Here is an 18907-nt window from a genome sequence, read left to right on the forward strand (position 1 = left end):
CTACTTGTGAAGACCCCCAGGTCCCAGACCATCCCAGACCCAGCTTCTCTACAACCTGACCTCTGAGGGGTTATGGCCTCTGAAGGAATCCAATAAAAGTTAAGGATCCTCTGTGCAGATAAATTCACAGGGGCATACTCATGCACACATGCACATGCACACACGCACTATTTTAGACTCAACTTCAGTGGGTTCACAGCCTCCTCAGCCTCACAGGGAAGGTGTGGATCTAGATCCAGTTTTACAAAATCTTCAGGCTGTCCTCAGCCCTGAGAGCTCTGCTGGCAGGAAGCAGCTTAAAAGTTCAAGTCTACCGTAAAAACATCTTTAGGTAATAGAAAGATGGGGAAGCTGCTTGGCAGAAAGGGCTACCTCCAGCTTAGTGACTTACACTACAGAGATTGCTGCTCAATTTCGCATTTTACAAATGAGGAAACAAAACTCAGAAACATCAAACGACTTGCCTGCAGCACCAGGACTAAGAAGTCTTCTGACTTCCTTTTACTGTCCCTCTATCACCCAGCACTGGGTGCAAAAAATGACATCTACAGAATTGAAGGAAAAGTTACTCTAACTCCAGATTTAAATTTTTTCTTTCTCTCTACATTCATCCATTCAGCTAACAAATATCTACTGCACGCCTACCAAATGCCAGGACAGTGGAAAATGTAGACATGGCTTCTGACGCTCACATAATGTATCTTCTCAACCTGTGTAAAATTTGGACTCAGAGGATAATTCCTTTCCCAATTACTGAACCACAGTTTAGCCTCACAATCCAGACACACAATCTCCTTGGACATAACAGACACCTGACGCCAACATTAACCTTGCAATTCCATTCTAAACTGAGCAGAGGTCACTCCAAATCACGGCAGCTCTCCAGCGGCAGCTTCCCTCAAAAGCTATGGGGGGGGGGGGGGGAGGCTTCCCTGGTGGCGCAGTGGTTGAGAGTCCGCCTGCCGATGCAGGGGACACGGGTTCGTGCCCCGGTCCGGGAAGATCCCATATGCCACGGAGCAGCTGGGCCCGTGAGCCAGGGCCACTGAGCCTGCGCGTCCGGAGCCTGTGCTCCGCAACGGGAGAGGCCACAACAGTGAGAGGCCCGCGTACTGCAAAAAAAATAAAAAAAAGCTATGGGGGAGAAGTGGGGGTGCTTTTCCTCTGGGAAAAGTTCCGGATTATAGCAATGATGACAGTTACTCCCATTCATTAAACAATGACTGTGTGCTGTGCTGAGCTGTGGCTAAATAGCTTTTCATTTGTCAATGTCACGGAATGGTCATCACACTAACCTTTGAGCGAGTGCAATTATCTCTGTTTCACAGATAAGGAAACTGGGGTACAGAGAGGAAAGTAGATTTGCTTAGGGACAAACCACTCAGATTGGAAGCATCTCTTTCATTTTAGAACCTGTGTTCTTTCCAATGGTACCCTGACTGAATTCTTCATTCTTTCAAATCCTGGTTTTATGATACCTCAATCACAAAACTAGAGTATTTCCAATTTCTAGGAGAGGGCTGATGACAACAGTTTTTGTTTATTTTTATTTTTTATTTTTGGCTGCACCTCGCGGCACGTGGAACTTCGCCGATCAGGGATCAAACCCGTGCCCCCTACAATGGAAGCACAGTCTTAACCACTGGACCACCAGGGAAGTCCTGATGACAACAGTTTTTGCATAAAACTTCAAAATTAGGGCAAGAGCCTCCAGGAAAAAAAAACACCTCTGCCCCATTCTACTCATTCACCAATAAATTTATCTTTTTCACTGTTGCCAATTTAAACTCCCTGAGATATTATTTAAATGACCCTTTCTTCACACCGCTTCCCTGCTCAAAAACATTCAATAGCTCCATGTTCTACTCAGTTAAATCTGGGTTTGATAATCTGGCCCAATCCTCCTTTAACAATCTTGTTTCCTAATACTCCCCAGCCCATAATACCCATCCAGAGTGCTGTTAGAGGGATACAGCAGCTTCAGGTCTCAGATGAACCCAGCAGCACATTTGCCTGTCCCTAGAAATTGTCTGCCTTGGGGTGGCACACACTCTTCACCTCACCTAGCTGGCATTCTCATCCCTCTAGTTACCCCAATTTGCCCTTCAAGGTCCAACTCAAAATCAAGAGGGGAAAAAAAAAAAATCTCAACATTCACCCAGGTTTTCAGAGCCAGAAGGGGCTTCTGTAACCATCAAGGGTGGAATGGACACTGACTCAGCCACTTCATTTTGATATATATAAAATATGGTAACAAATATTAGGATCATAGCTCATGTTAACGTTTACTATGTGCTACGTGCTCTTCTAAGTCTCTTACATATCCTGAGTCATTTAATGCTCCCAAACAACCCTAAAAAATGAAGCACTGTGTGTGGAAGCACCCTGCCCAAGGTTATCCAGGGGGGAAGCGGCAGAGTCAGGATTCAGAGCAAGGCAGTCTGGAGCCACAGTCCTTGCTCAGAACCATCGTGCTGTAACTGCCTCTTGGCTCAGCACAGCAAGTGGCATGGAGCAGTGCTCACTAAGAGTATTGTCACTTTAGAAATGGGGATAGGGAGCCCAAGGTGGGGACAGGATCCGCCCAAGTTCACTCAGCTTATCAGCAGCAGAGCTGGGATGAGAACCCAGGTCTCCTGCCTTTGTACCTGAGTGTATCAGGACCCAAAATGGGTGGAAAACCTGCTCCAAAGCTGTCCAGGGCCACAAGCTTTCTAAACATGGCATGTGTCCTCTGGGGCAGTGGAAGGGGTACTGACCAGAAGAGGTGGCCACACAGGCTGATGACGGCGTCCTTGGCTGTGTCCAGGCAGATGTTGCACTCGAAGGTGCTGTCCTGCCCTCCGCTCTCACCAGCGCCATTGCTGCTGCCGCTGGGCCCCCCTGCACTAGAGTTCTCAGGAGATGCAGAGGCCGAGGGCCCTTTGCTTGCCATCCTTGGCTGTCAGCAAGCTCTGAGTGAAGATTCTCCCCAGGGAAATCCTGAAAGGCAGAGAGCCCATGACTGCCCATTTCTGCAGGCCACCCCCCCCAGTCTCCATGCCAATACCCCCGTATTCTCTCAGGTCTGGAAGTTCAGACTATGACTGAACCCCTGAGTAGACTTCCCAGAGGCTGCAGAGGATGACAGTCGTGGGGCACTGCCCAGAGAGAAACGACTCAGAAACTTCCCATGAACACGGCCCAGAATGGACCACACAAATAACGAACCACACAAATAGAGAGCAGCCTCCACGGAACAGCTCTCCACAGGAACTAGGACCCTGTCTCAATGTCTTTCCATTCTCCCAGGATAACCGCCCAGGTGATAAATAAATACATGCTCAATCAGAATGAAAGTTCACAGGCTGGGCTTCCCTGGTGGCGCAGTGGTTGAGAGTCTGCCTGCCGATGCAGGGTGACGCGGGTTCGTGCCCCGGTCCGGGAAGATCCCACATGCCGCGGAGCAGCTGGGCTCGTGAGCCATGGCCGCTGAGCCTGCGCGTCTGGAGCCTGTGCTCCGCAACGGGAGAGGCCACAACAGTGAGAGGCCCACGTACAGGAAAAAAAAAAAAAAAAAAATCCTTTGAAAGTTCACAGGCTGTTTTCTAACTTTGGACGGCCTCTATGTTGGCGACCGAGTCTGCTCAGGCCAGAAAGTCGTGACCAGTGCACGCCAGAATACAAAGAAAACCCTGTAACCATGAAAGCTTCCCAGGAAGCTAGGAAGGACCAGAAAGGTCATCTGGTCCAACGTCTTCCACACTGCAATCTTTTGCATTTCCCCTTCTGCCAGGTTAGAATACTACATACCTGATTTTGTCTAAATCTATCAACATTTAAGAGGAGGCTTATATCACTGCTGAAAACAGAAAACCAGTAGTACCTACCATAAGTGAAAGATAAATACAAACATAATGAAGGAAGAGCTTTTATCCCTTAGGAAACTGCAGCCCGAGACCTCTCGGCTGACTGATGAATGTGGAGCTGAGGCTGGGACTCGTGACACAGTTTGTAGTTAAACCACTATTGTACTACCACAGACCAAGCTGGTCACCAAATACTGAAACACACCACTGTTCACTACCACCTCCAGGTCAAAGAACCCACCAGGAGTTGAACAAGAATGAGCACGAGAACACCACCAAAAGATACTCAGAAATTCTGGGTGCAGAGTAAGAATCTATCAAGAGCCTGATCTGGCCACCCTCACCACCTCAGAGATTCCAAATGGGAAATGCTAGGTGGCTACCAGTCAGAGAATCGGAGGCTTGGATGCTGGTCACAGTCGAGCCTCCAGCTTGCTAGCTGGTCTTGGAAACCTCCCCTCTCCTCTCTGGCCACAGTTTTCTCATCTGTAAACTGAGGCACTGGACTCCATGGTCTCCAGGTGCCCCCTTCCAGCTCTGCGGCTGCACCAGGTCATCTCACCCGCTCTCTCCAAAGCAGGCAGCCCCACCACAAGTCTGGGACTCACCAATGGAGCACCAGAAGACCACCCTGATTTCAGCTTCCAAACTACCAGGAGATAAGGACCAAAAAGCCACAGTCCTTTTAGACCCAGAAGCCTCTCTACACAATAGACTCAGAACTCTAGATTCATGAGCATCCCTCACCACGACAGCAGCTCAGTGACATGAGCAGGGAGAGGAGGCCAGCTCACCACCACTTTTTCACTCAGTTACACATCATTTTACATAGTGTCCCAGAAGAGCAGCTGGCTGCCAGCAGCACTGGGCCTTGTTGGCCTCAGTTCCAAGACCTTCCCCATGATCCAGTGCTTCGTCCTCTCCATATACATCTGGTCTTGTCTTCGTAGGGTGGAGCCTGCTTGTGAGGGCCACATTATGGCCTTTCTTTGTCATTCCAGCTCAAGCACCCGACACGTTTCTTTGAAAAAATAATTTTTTTTAAAAATTAAGGACTATGTGTATATATGTGGAAAGACAACCATAAGTCAGGTTCACTGATGGATCTTAATGACAGTCCCCTGATATGATTTGGAAGCATACAGCACCAACAACAAAGCATCCTCACCCTAAAACATAGCTCTAATCAAGTCTCTAAAACAAATTACCCAGTTACAGAAAATATGGGCATAGATCCATGTGTTAAACAACTCCAGGAAGATGCAATCAGCAAATCCAGAATGTGGGACTTTCTACGGGACAAATAATCAAAATTCTCCAAAAAATAAACAGCATGGGTGGGGTGTGGAGTTACAAACTGAGACTTGAGACATACCAACCACTGGCAGTATGTGGATCTCACTGGAACCAGATTCACACAATCCAACTGGAAAAGACATTTGTGAGATGAATGACAAAAACTGATTTAGCCTGGGTATTAGTTTATATTAAAAAATTACTGTTAGATTTATTGGGTATGATAGTGGCATATTTAAAATTTTTTCATCTGTTATATACGTATGCTTAAGTATTTATGAAGGAATGATAAGATGTTTGGTATCTGCTTTAAAATACCCCAGGGGGAAAAGTGAAAGTAGAGAGAAAAGAACAAGGAAGTTGATGGTTGTTGGAGCTGGATGATGAATGGAGGTTCATTCCATCAGTTTATTTTTGTGTGCTTGAAAATTTTCCATTATAAAAGATACTTTTTAAAAAGGCCAGGTTGCAGAAGAGTATGCGTATGAATTTATTTAGGTGAGAATAAAGTACACAAATGAGTATATATTTTGCAAAGAAAATGTCTACAAGGCACACACTAAACTATCAACAGTTATTTTTGGGATTGGGAGGGCTGGGGAACTTTGAATTTTATATTCCTATCCTGTTTCAGTGTTTTATGACAAGCAGATATTACTTTTACAATAACATTTTTGAAAAAGTAAACTGTAAAATGTATGTACAATATTACATTTGTTACAACAATAATGAATATAAATATTAGAAAATGTCTTTAAAAATGTGGAAGAAGGGCTTCCCTGGTGGCGCAGTGGTTGAGAGTCCGCCTGCCAATGCAGGGGACACGGGTTCGTGCCCCGGTCCAGGAAGATCCCACATGCCGTGGAGCGGCTGGGCCCGTGAGCCATGGCCACTGAGCCCGTGCGTCCGGAGCCTGTGCTCCGCAACGGGAGAGGCCACAACAGTGAGAGGCCCGCGTACCACAAAAAAAAAAAAAAGTGGAAGAACATACCAAACTATTAATAGTGATTATCTCTGTACTATCTCTGGGGGCTCAGAGGTCCTCCTTGTTTATAAAGCTGACATTTTTACCTGTATTAATTCTAAAATCAGACAAAAGAATAACAGTACATTTAAAAACTTTTTTTCCCTGATGTTCTAGTTCTCCCCAATCCTGAAAGGTTCTGTATTGAAATCCTGGCTCCACCACTGACTAGCCATGTAGCTCTGGGAAATCCCTTAATGGCCTGAGTATCTTTTCTCACCTGAAAAATGAGAATGTCATACCTCCTACAGGGCTGCTAAGGTGGCCATGAATGTCATACCTCCTACAGGGCTGCTAAGGTGGCCATATGCGATAACACAGTGACCTGGAGGACCCACCAAGGTAGGAGGGGGCCACTGCTGCAGGGGAGATGCACATACATGCACTTACCCTGGTTCACTGCCCTCTCCACTCACTGGCCCAACAAGGCTCTGCACAGTGCATTTTCCTACACACAGGCCTAAGGGGACAATCAGGGTCATGGTAGGTGTCAGGGTAGGAATGGCCAGGGGACAGTAATAGGTCAACTCAGAGTTTGCAGGGAATAGCAGTCATGCATCAGGCCAGGCACTGGGACAGGCCTGCAGGTCCCAACTCTAGGCAGACCATATCACTCTCATTCTAATTCTTAGCAGACTGACCACGTGGTCCCTACCTGAGCTCTAGAGCTTCATCCTGGTAGGCACGCAAATATTTTCTGAGTGAGTGGGTGCAGGCATGTGTGACTGGTTTTGGTTAACTCCCAGGCCGGCTGCTCATATAACCTCTCTTTTACATATCCTGGGCCCTGTCACTGGAGCCTCCTCTCCTCACCTCCTACCTTCCCTCACACACAGGAACCTCACCACGCCAGGGCAGCAAGGCAGAAATGAGCAGCCTTCCCTGGGGACTGTCCACTGAGCACCTGCAGAACAACAAAATGTGGACACAGCCTCATGGGCCCAGTAGGACTGGGACACTGCCCTAGAGAACAGAGGGCCCCAGTCGGCTCAGAAACTGGACAGAGTAGAAAGGAAGCTGGCCCTGAGCCTATCTGAGCTGCCATCCTGTTAAAAGCTCTCCTGTTCCCCGTAGGGCCTATGGATTTGGACCTGACCACACAGTAGCCTTCTTGTGGCTGGTTCTGTGCCCCTGTCCCTACCCTGACCATTCTTCACTCCTGAGTTGAATTCACTTTCTAGTTTTCAAAGCACATTCACACCTACTACCACTTCTGACCCTCACTCCATTTTACATAGGACATCAGGCCAGGGATGTTAGAGGACTTACCCAAGGCCAGGCCATCATACATGTAATTCTGTGCCCAATTCAGACTTTCCAACACATCAACACTCTTTTCACTCTTACCTGTTACCCCTTTAACATGCAGCTTTACAAAATTAAATACCTGGTCTTTGTTTTCCCTCAAATTCACAGTGCAATGCTCTTAACTTCTGTGTTTTTTGAAGTGACTGCAAAGCAAACTCACCACTCATCCATTTATGCGTGAAACCAAAGGATCTCTAGTACCAACTACAATCAACGCCTGGTGCTACCAACTGGGGTGAAGTGGGTAAAAAAGAGCAAGACCACATTGAACCCCTGGAGTCTAGAATAGGAGCTAATTATAAGAATCCTTAACAAGGAGCTCCATCAAACTTGCCTGTTTTTCCTAAACAAGGCACCCTCCCAGAGATCTGGTTCCTAGACACCCTTGGTGTTTTAAATAGGACCTGGAACTGGCTACAGCCTAAGAATCTATATTTTTAAATAAGTGTCCCACCTTCCACTCCAGAAGATTCTCTGATGAAGAGTTTTGGAAAATCAGCTCTTAAGGGGAGACTCTACCAAGCACAAAGCAATACAGCACAGCACAGAGTTTGGGAGGGACAGTAACCATAGGTCTTGTCCTTCAGAATACCCAACCCCCAACTATAGCCCACAGGGACTATGAAGAGGTCAGATAAACTTGGGGGGTGGGGGACAAGTCTGCAGAGATCTCAGACCACCCAGCACCTGGTCCATCTGGGACAAAGCTGATCATTTATAAAACAAGTTCACAGCTTGTTTTGAAAAACATCCCTAAAGCTGAGATGTCCAGGGCTTCCCTGGTGGCGCAGTGGTTGAGAGTCCGCCTGCTAATGCAGGGGACACGGGTTCGTGCCCCGGTATGGGAAGATCCCACATGCCGCGGAGTGGCTGGGCCCGTAAGCCATGGCCACTGAGCCTGCGCATCCGGAGCCTGTGCTCTGCAACAGGAGAGGCCACAACAGTGAGAGGCCTGCGTACAGCAAAAAAAAAAAAAAAAGTTGAGATGTCCAAGGCAGCACATTTGGTGTTGGAACGAAGGCAGATTGGCAGATTTGTGATAGTTAATGATCCCTTAGGAACACAGAACCTGGCAGCTGAAGTTGCTTGACCCAGCATCCTCACTCCTATTACCTTCCCAGAGCTGGCCTGGCCCACCTCACAGGAACTGAGCAAGGGAGCGAAAATGAGACTTGCATATTCCTCAAGGAATCACCAGGGAACGTGATCTCACGAGGACATCTCTTCGTAGTATTCTTGTGTTCAGTTCTCAGGTTCTAGAGAACCGCAGGTATTCATAATCTGCCTTCTCTGCCCCTTCAGCTCTAAGAATTCCTGGACCGGGGTGTACAGAGGCATCTGGAAATGGTGATTCTAATTATGAAGATTACAAATTTGGATGATAAATAACTGGCATGATGTGAGAGGTGACCCAGCAGAAGTCTTGTTCCTGTGGGCACATGCGTGTTCATACAGAAGCTTTCTGCTGGAACGGTGGCGAGCCCCAGCCTGTCTTCACTGCTCATTAGGCTGCCGCAGGATCACAGTAGGCAGAAATGGGACTTGCATTCTGAGAATGTCTACATCACACTCACAGAAGGTTAGAGTGGGAGGAAATCTGAGTAAGTTGATTGGAACTTGGAACACAGAACCCAGGCTCTAAAATTTTGGAGTCTAAATGGAGTTTTGGTCCCTAGGCTATAGCTCACAGAGGCCTGGCCCTCAAGTATAGGACCAAGGACCTGAACAGCCTTTCAGGTCCAGAAGGACAGAAGAGGCTGAGCAAATGGCCTCTTTTCCTTAGGGCTGCACTGGTCTTTTTCTCTGGTATCCTCTAATCTCTCTATCTGTACAACTAACCCCACACCTACCTTCGAAGATTTATTAATGACCCTATTTGCCAGGCATTCAAGACACAAATATAAAGGGTTTCAGTCTAAAGGGGGATAGAGGTAAGTAAACCAACAAGGCAGTCCAGTGTGCTGCGTGCTGACAAGTGGTGTGTACAGAGTGCCTGAGGGCAGGGCTTGCTGGGGAGGACAGAGACACAGCACACAGGACAAGTGGATAACTCAATTTGCCAAGTTCAGTGTGGCTGGAGCCCAGAGAACATGTGGGGGTGGTAGGGCAGCAAGGGCTGCAATTGAGGCAGGAAGAAAGGCCTGGAAATCCTCATGCCTTCAGCCCCTGCCTGTCAGGCTCACATTGCCTGCTGAGCCACCTAACCCAGACCCGCCTAACCGTCCAAATGGTTCCATGATTCCAATGTCTCTTTCTCTCCCCATCCAGTTCCCATCCCCTGCTAAGTAAACTGGTAAATTCACATGACAGATTACAAGGTCACTAAAAATTATGCTTCCATAAGGATTTTGCCTATATGGGAATTTTAATTATATAAAATAATGTTAAATGAAAATAGCAGGATAGAAAATTGTATACCAAATTGAACATACTGTATGATATTAACAGGTTAAAAGATACAGAAAAAAATTGGAAGGGGCCCAAATATTAACTGTAGTGGTCTTTGGATAACGGAATCATGGGCAAATTTTTAAAGCTTTTTTCACACTTAACTGTACTTTCCACTTTTTCCATAGTAAGTACCATGTTACTAAGATTCAGAAAAAATATGGGAAGATGTTAAAGGTCCCAGATCGTCAGATCTCAGTAGGGGACAAAAAGGAAAGCAATCTGATTAAAGAAATTTACACTGAGGTGTGATGAACCTTAGTATAATAATTCTCTCAGAAATTTTCAATTTTTAAATTTTATTGAGTTATATTTTTAATAAGTAACACACTCACATGGCTCAATTCAAAAGATACAAAAGGATATAGACTGAGAAGTCTCTCTCTCCCATCCCTGGAACCTAGTCATCCTGCTCCCTGCCTTGGAGACCAATGGTACTAGACTATATCTTTAGGACACATTCCAGAAGTAGAACTACTGGGTCAAAGGGTATCTGTATTTGTAATTCTGTATCAAACACCCTCCAAAAAGGATGTGCCAATTTTTAGTCCCATGAAAAATACATAAGAGTGCTTGTTACCCCCATCTTTGCCAATTATATGTATGTTTTCAAAAGAGAACGCATAAGTAGCATGAGAAACATAGGGTAATTTTGGCAGTTTGGAAGATATTTTAAATTCACTAATTCACTCGCTAATTAGTTATTAAAATCCATTATGTTCCATGCACTATGCTAGGCCCTAGAGATAACAATTTCCAAACGTAACACATATCTGAGTGGGAATTCTAGGCTCAGCTGTTCCTACTTCTTCGCATTGTCTTCCATTATTTTTTTCTTGTGTGTGTGTGTGTGTGTGTGTGTGTGTGTTTGTGTGTGTGCGCGCGTGCGCGCGCGCGCGCAGGCACGCAGCACACAGGATCTTACTTCCTCACCAGGGATGGAACCCGAGCTCCTTGCAGTGGAAGTGTGGAATCTCAACAACTGGACCACCAGGGAAGTCCCATTTTCCATTATTTCTAAATCAAAAGTGTTTTTGTTTCTTTTGTTTTAAGCTTCAATGATTTTTCTTAAAGTTTACCAGGTTTCATAAGTAAGGGTGAAGTAGGATTCGGATTACCCCAGCACAAACTTTCGAGGGTCATCCAAGAGTCTGCCTTCTGTCATTCCTTGTATCACTGTCTTAAAATGTTCCTTAACCATTTATGGACTTTTGTCCTTAAAAATTATCATGGCACAGGGACTTCCCTGGTGGCACAGTGGATAAGACTCTGCGCTTCCAGTGCAGGGGCCCTGCGTTCGATCCCTGGTCAGGGAACTAGATCCCACGTGCGTGCCGCAACTAAGAGTTTGCATGCCACAACTAAGGAGCCCGTGTGCCGCAAATAAGGAGCTGGGGAGCCACAAATAAGGAATCTTGGAGTCGCAACTAAGGAGCCCGCCTGCCGCAACTAAGACCTGGCGCAACCAAAATAAGCAAACAATATTAAAAAAAAAATTATCATGGCACAGGGACTTCCCTGGTGGCACAGTGGTTAAGAATCCGCCTGCCAATGGAGGGGACACAGGTTTGATCCCTGGCACGGGAAGATCCCACGTGCCACGGAGCAACTAAGCCTGTGTGCCACAACTACCGAGTCTGCGCTATAGAGCCTGCAAGCCACAGCTACTGAGCCCTCGTGCCACAACTACTGAAGCCTGCATGCCTAGAGCCCATGCTCAGCAACAACAGAAGTCACTGCAATGAGAAGCACGCGCACCGCAATGAAGAGTAGCCCCTGCTCGCCGCAACTAGAGAGAGCCGCGTGCAGCAATGAAGATCCAATGCAGCCAAAAATAAATAAATTAATTAACTAAATTAAAAAAAAATTATCATGGCACAGAGGAATATAATGGCTCTGGGTTCAAATCTCAGCTCCACTACTTACTCTGTGACTTCAGTCATTATTTTCTCTCCAAGACTTTTTTTGCTCATCTGTTAAAACGGGGCAATTATCTTCCTCACAAGATAACTGTAGGGATTAAAGAGGTAAAACAGTAAGGGACTAGCACAGTGCCTGGCACATAGTTAAGTGTTCAAGAAATGTTAATTGCTCCTCCACTGTGAGGTCTCACAGAGTACAATGAAGGTGTAACTGCTTCTTTATACTCCCCAGGGAGCTATGCAATCAGCAGGTATTTGGTTAACTTGCTGAATGAATGAGTCACAACTTCTCTTTCTGAATGAGCATCGCTCCTTGAAGGCACTGTAGGTGAGACATCAGAACTGTGTATGAGGAAATCCAGAACAGGACACAGTTTGATCTGGGCAAAATCAGATTTTCCCCAAAAGTGTCAAAATCAGGAGGCACTTGTTGTATCTATTATCACTATAAATAACATCAGCTAACACTCTGCTCAGCCCTTTACATGAATCATCTCATTTAATCGTTACAACCTGCCTTTGAGGTAAACACTGCTTACCATCTTTAGCATCCCCTGGGATGTTAGATTAAGGCGCAGAGTAGTTAGGTCACTTGCCCATGGTCACAGAGCCAGTCAGAGGCAAAGTTTTCAACTCCTAAGCCAATGTGCTTAAGTACCTCAGTGATCTGTCTGTGTGTCTATCTCCTCAAGCCCAGACCCAGCTTCCAGGTGCCTTGCTCAGCACAGGGCTAGACACCTCAAGAACACCTCATAAATGTGCATGGGCTGATGGCTCTGATGCCCAGGAGTGCTTAGAAGTGTACAACTCAAGATGAGTCAATGTAGCCAACTAAGGTTGTAGAAAATCAGTGTCCTAAAAGAACAAGACATTCTTCAGTGATGTTTTTCAGAACTGGAAATGTTACATAACTGTTTCAGAGTAATTTTTTCTTAAGTATTGTCCAAAACTCTTAAACAAATGAAAAAAAAAGATCGGGGATATGCAACCAGAAAAAGTTCAGGTTTCCCCAAATTAGTACCGACCTGTATTAGAGATTATGCTACTCACACAGAGGATTAATTATTCACTGAACTGTCTTGCTCACTCTAGTTAGACACCTCCTGGAGTCACATGCACAGTGCCTGACACAGAGTACATGTTCAATAAATGTATGTCAATAAATGATGGGAATTTGCCAATTTCAATTCAAACCAATATAACTGGATAAAATACTGTATTAAAGGAAGCTCTTCAGACTGGACAGATTCTAGTTAAGGGCTGAAAATTTCGAGTATAATACAGTGAGAGGACAAAACTGGAGCCAGAGGACCTAGTCTGATGCTCAGCTCTGCCACTCAACTAAGCCAGGGTCCTCACCTGCAAATGGGGTAATTGTGTCTGTCCTTCCTTTGTCATCAGAGAAATTTTCAAAGTGAGAGTTTTGCTTTTGTTTTCACGCAGTCAGTAAATTCTTATTAAATTCAGAGTCTATAAAATCTTATTAATTCAAATTTTATTTGCGGCTGAGCTGAAGACCTCTGAAATACTCTAAAGGTAGAGTATCAAGAAAATGAATAAGGTCGACAAGGTTTAACCAACTAAGGAGAAAACTTTCTAAGAGTTTTAATAACATCAGCATATACTTGACAAAAACAATGTGATCTCACTTCTCCTTTCAATAGGAGGTCCCAAGGAGAACCATCAGGAGAGCATTTATAAGACAGACCAGTGGAGTTCCCTGGTGGTCTAGCGGTTAGGATTTGGCACTTTCACTGCTGTGACCCGGGTTCAATCCCTGATTGGGGAACTGAGATTCTGCAAGCCTCGCGGCCAAAAAAAGAAGACACTATGAACAGAGTAAGAAGGCAACTCACAGAATGGGAGAAAATATCTGCCAATCATATATCAGAGGGATCAATATCCTGAATACATAGAGAACTCCTAAAACTCAACAACAAAAAAATGAACAATCCAATTCAAAAACGGGCAAAGGACTTGAATAGACATTTCCCCAAAGAACATATACGAATGGCCAATAACAACATGAAAAGATGCTCAACATCACTAATTATTAGGGAAATGCAAATCAAAACTATGAGATACCATCTCATACCCATTAGGATGGCTACTATTTAAAAAACAAACAAACAGAAAACAAGTGTTGGTGAGGAGTTGGAAAAATCAGAACCCTTGTGCACTTTTGGTGGGAATGTAAAATGATTCAGCTGCTGCAGAAAATTCTAGGGCAGTTCCTGTATTTTCCAAAATGTCTAATATGAGCACATATTACTTTCACAATTAGAATTACTGGGGTGTGTGTGTCTGACTATGTGTGTTTTCAAGATAGTCTAGTTAGAGCCAAATGCTCTGGGGTCAAGAGAAGCGTGGGTGCACTGGTAGCTTTGCCACCTCAGGCAGCTGCCCAAGGCCATCACCAGTCCTAACATTTCCAACTACCACTGACTCCTCGACTCCCTGCCTGTGACCAGACAAACACAAGAGTAGCTCCCAAATTACAGGATTTCCTAGTGGTCTTATCACATCTGGGATGATGCTGTAGTACCCCTTTCACTTGACATGGCCGCCCTAGCTCTGCATCGTCAGCAGTGGTTGGGGTTGAACCAACCTCTGAGTGGTCAGACGTACAACTCACTCTGCACTTCAACATGTCCAAATCCAACTGCCATCAGGTCACGGAGTTACTGGCACTGCCTCAGATTTTGCAGTTCAGCTCTCAATGAATTACTTCAAGGGGCTTCAGGGGATCTGCAAACTCTGAATATTTACATATAAAATTATACATGATGACAAGTAACTCAATTACAAAAGGGCAAAGGATTTGAATAGACATTTTCTCCAAAGAAGAAATGACCAACGTGCACGTGAAAAGCTGTTCAACACCATCTAGCCTTAGGGAAATGCAAATAAAACTACAATGAGATGCCACTTCACACCCACTATGGTGGAAAAAAAAAATAATAATAAAGGACAATAACAAATGTTGAAGAGGGTGTGGAGAATGGAATCCTCATTTATTGCTAATGAAAATGTAAAATGGTGGACTTCCCTGGTGGCACAGTGGTTAAGAATCCGTCTGCCAATGCAGGGGACATGGGTTCAATCCCTGGTCCAGGAAGATCCCACATGTCGTGGAGCAACTAAGCCTGTGTGCCACAACTACTGAAGCCCGCGTACCTAGAACCAGTGCTCTACAACAAAGACCCAACACAGCCAAAAATAAATAAAATTTTTTTTAAAAGAAAATGTAAAATGGTGAGCTGCTGTGGAAAACAGTTCAGCAGGCAAAAAGTTAAAAATAGAGTTGCCATTGACCCAGCAAGTTCACTCCTACGTAAACACATTTAAGAGAACTGAAAATATGTTCAAACAAAAATTTGTACATGAATGTTCAGAGCAGCATGTCATAACAACTAAAAGACAGAAACAACTTAAATGTCAATCAACTGACAAATGGATAAACAAAACACAGTATATCCCTACAGTGGAATATTACTCAGCCATAAAAAGGACTGAAGTACTGACACATGCTATGACATGGATGAACCCCAAAAACATTACACTTAATGAAAGAAGCCAGACATAAAAGGCCACATACATGTGATTCCAGATTAGTGGTTGCCAGGGGATGGGAAGAGGGGAGACTAGGGAGAAACTGCTAACATGTACAGGGCTTCTTCGGAAGATGAAAATGTTCTGGAATTAAGACAGTGGTGATGGCTGCATAACTTTGTGAACATTCACACTTTAAAATGGTGAATTTTATGATATGTGAATTCTACCTCAAAAAAATAAATTTGAGCGACAGTCTACAAAATAATTGGCCAGTTCTCTTCAAAAGTTTAGTCATGAAAGACAAAAAAGGCTGAGGAACTGTCTCAGATTTAAGAGACTAAGGAGACTTGATACTAAATGCAATGCGGGAAACTGGATTGGATCCTGGAACAGAAAAAGGACATTAGTGGGACAAATGGCAAAACTTAAATAAAGCCTATAGCTTAGTTAGTAGTACTGTATTTACGTTAAATTTATTAGACAATGTTATTATGGTTATGTAAATGTTAACATTAGGGAAAGTTGGGTAAAGAGTATACAGGAAGTTTGTGTATTATTTCTGGAAGTCTAAAATTATTTCAAAATAAAAAGTAAAAAAGAAAGTACATGGAGCAGGTCAGGGGGTTGGCAATTTTTTTTCTGAAAAGCACTGTACATTAAATACCTTAGACTTTGCAGACCATATGGTCTTTGGGGCAACTCGGTTGCCAAAAACAGTACGTAAATTAAAGGGTGTGGCTGTGTTCCAATAAAACCTTATTTACTTGGTTCGATTTTCCTAAAATGCTGATTTAGGTACTTTTTTAAGAGGAAAATTTCAGATTGAGAAGTTTTAAAGACACCACTAAATTACAATCATTTTACTCAACGCCTGGATAATATCTGAATAAGCATTTCACAACTTTTTTTACATCCTAGGAAACACAAACAAAAAAGGGAGGAAGATAAACACAGGCAGGAAGTCTTGGCTCAAACCCAACCTTTTTTTGGCATTCCAGCAGGATTGGGTCAATATGGGACCTCTGTTCTATAGGGCAAGGTAAGCATTCTAACAGGTTTCTAAAAAGTGATCTGCTTGGAGTTTTGTAAATCACAAAATAAGGAACTCTGATGTTTAATTAGAAAACTAAAGATATGTTAGAAGCATTATCTGCAGATTACATGTGAGGATGAACTGGCAAGTCAAGACCATCACAGGACTGTTTTAAATGTTGATGAAATTAGCCAACAGATTGCAAAAACTCTCTCAGTAGACACAACATCTATAACAACAAACTGCTGGAGAGAGGATTAAAGAGGGATTTATGTCCTGGAGCTGGGGGAGGCTGGCTTGAACAGCCTCCTTCCAACCCATACTCTTCAGCTCTGTGAGTCCAAAGAGTTCACTGGCTTCTCATCAAAGTCTTCAGATTCATTTCCAAGTTATTCTAAGAAAGTAAGCTACAAACTGATGGGGTGGGGACCCTGCTTAGTTATTCATTCAACAAACATTTAAGGAGCCCTTATCAGATGGGCCATTCCAAAGTCCTTGAAAAGAAGGATGGTACACAGGACAAGGAAGAGGTGACATAAGTTCAAACCCACTGGCCTCACTTATAGAGATGTAGGCTGGGGGGATGGAAAAAAAGAAGACAGCACCAGAAAGACTCAAAGTAACTACTCAGAATTAGACACTTTCAAGTTGAAAAGGACCTCCATCTAATAACTCCTTTGACAGGGAGTTCACTAACTCTGGAGGCAATCCATTCCATTGCTGGTCACCTGTGGCCAGCATTAAGTTCTTCTATTAAATCAAAATTTTGTCTTCCTGTAGAATCCACCTATTGATCCTAGTTTCTGCCTCTTTCAACCGCAAAGAAGAAGTGGAAGCCCTCTTCACCATAACAATCTTTTCTGTTTTTGATGAGATTGTTTTTTTTCCCTTCCATTGCTCTCTTTTCCGGGCTAAACATTCTCGCCAGCCACCCCCCTCGCCCCCCAAAGATCCTGAACAACTTCCAGCTGCCTCAAAGCAAAGAACTCACAGCAAGAAAGCACTTAAGATCAGTGGGCTTCAAACATCGGTATGCAGAGGACCCCCGAGGAGCATGTTCAAAATATAGTTTCCCTGGTTCCGACCCAGATTCTAAATGAGTCTTATTTGAGTCCTGCACTGTGAAGTATGCACCGTAGGGTATTTCAAAGCAGAGGCTGTGAGAACCATATTTAGAGATACACTGCCTTGTTTTACAAATGAGGAAACTGAGGCCCGACACAGGGAAAGGATTTGGCCCATAAAGCACAACTGGCTGTCGGCGACGAAGTCGCAGAGTCGGGCCTCTTACTCCCAAGCCCAACTCTATTCAGCGCGCTTCCGGGCCTCGGCCTCTCCACTCGGGGCAAACTCATTAAAAGAACCTCCACATGAGAGAGGCGGCCTCGACTGGAAGTCAGAGTTAGAGTGAGTCTCTGCCTGGAAAGGAGAGCTTGTGGGGGCCTTTTCCCTACTTGGGGCCTCAGTTTCCCCAAACTGTAATCACTGGACGAAAGACCACAATACAAGCCTGACCTCCCTTCTGGGGCGAATGGCCCGGGCCAGAGCTGGACTTGTTGTCTCTGTGCTCCTGGGCTCAGGTGTCGCAGCCCGTGGGCCTGCTGAAGGCGGAACCCGGTCCCCGCCCGCGTCCCTCAACCTGGACGGCCCCCACCTGCCGCCCCAACCCCTCATGTACCTGCCTCTGCTCAGCTAACGCCGCCGAGGGTGCCCCAGCCTGTCCGTCCGTCGGCCGCCCAGCCAGCCCCTTAGCTAGCTCAGTCCGGCCTGCCGGACTTCAGATTCCTCCTACGCGTACGCTGGTCAGCTGACTCAGAGCCGCCGCTCTCCGGGGACTTCCGGCCACAACCGGAAAAGGTTGGTCCGCGCCGCTGTGCTTCGGCCCCAGATACTGGGCTCTAAGGTTCCGCCTGCTGGCAGGAAGCGGAAAAACACAGGGACCGTTTGGCAGCTTTTTAAAAAGCTTAAGTCCGGGCATGGAAAGCCCCAGACGTGCGTGGAACATTTTTGTTGGAACAGAGTGTAAGGATGATGGCAATCAGAATGACGGGAATATGTCATAGGACACAGGAGCTAACCTGAAGGAGATCCCACTGGCCAAATCTGGGCAATTTGAGCAAAATACATAATGATAGTAACAGAATATAACTGAATAAAATTATAACCCAATGACTCTTTACTGATATAAATAAAGAAGTGATTAATAAATGGGGGAGAAGGGGAAATTCTTCCTTTTAGTAGAATGACAACTAGCAGATATGACGGAGTTAGAAAATCAGTAATGGACGGTAAAGCAGGAGGAACAGGATGGTTACACAGTAAAGGGTCTCCCATAAATTACTTATTGATTGCAAAGGGAAAATAGGAATTTCACAGAGGTGTAACCTCGCAGAGCAAGTGAATCAAAATGATCAGAGTTAACATCACCAGTTATAGGTCAAGTAAAGATTATGTGCCTCCTGGAAGGGATGAA

General features: G+C 45.0%; 1 protein-coding gene across 4 annotated transcripts in view; it reads right to left on the reverse strand.

Moving 5' to 3' along the window:
• RNF185 (ring finger protein 185) overlaps nt 1–18264 on the reverse strand; it is a 28835-nt gene extending 10571 nt beyond the window's left edge. For 2 of the 4 annotated variants that reach the window (XM_029229255.1, XM_029229236.1), the window contains exons 1-2: nt 18117–18226; nt 2760–2982 (exon numbers count right to left, since the gene is read on the reverse strand). In XM_029229255.1, the coding sequence (XP_029085088.1) occupies nt 2760–2935 (176 nt within the window). In that variant the 5' untranslated portion in view covers nt 2936–2982; nt 18117–18226. Of the gene's footprint in view, nt 1–2759; nt 2983–18112 lie in introns of all 4 variants that reach the window. The other 2 variants (XM_029229246.1, XM_029229226.1) reach the window with 2 other exon arrangements.
• Between the last annotated feature and the right edge of the window lie 643 nt (nt 18265–18907).

The sequence above is a fragment of the Monodon monoceros genome, unplaced genomic scaffold (assembly GCF_005190385.1).
Source record: "Monodon monoceros isolate NGI ecotype Baffin Bay Population unplaced genomic scaffold, NGI_Narwhal_1 Super_Scaffold_1, whole genome shotgun sequence".
Classification (NCBI taxonomy): domain Eukaryota; kingdom Metazoa; phylum Chordata; class Mammalia; order Artiodactyla; family Monodontidae; genus Monodon; species Monodon monoceros.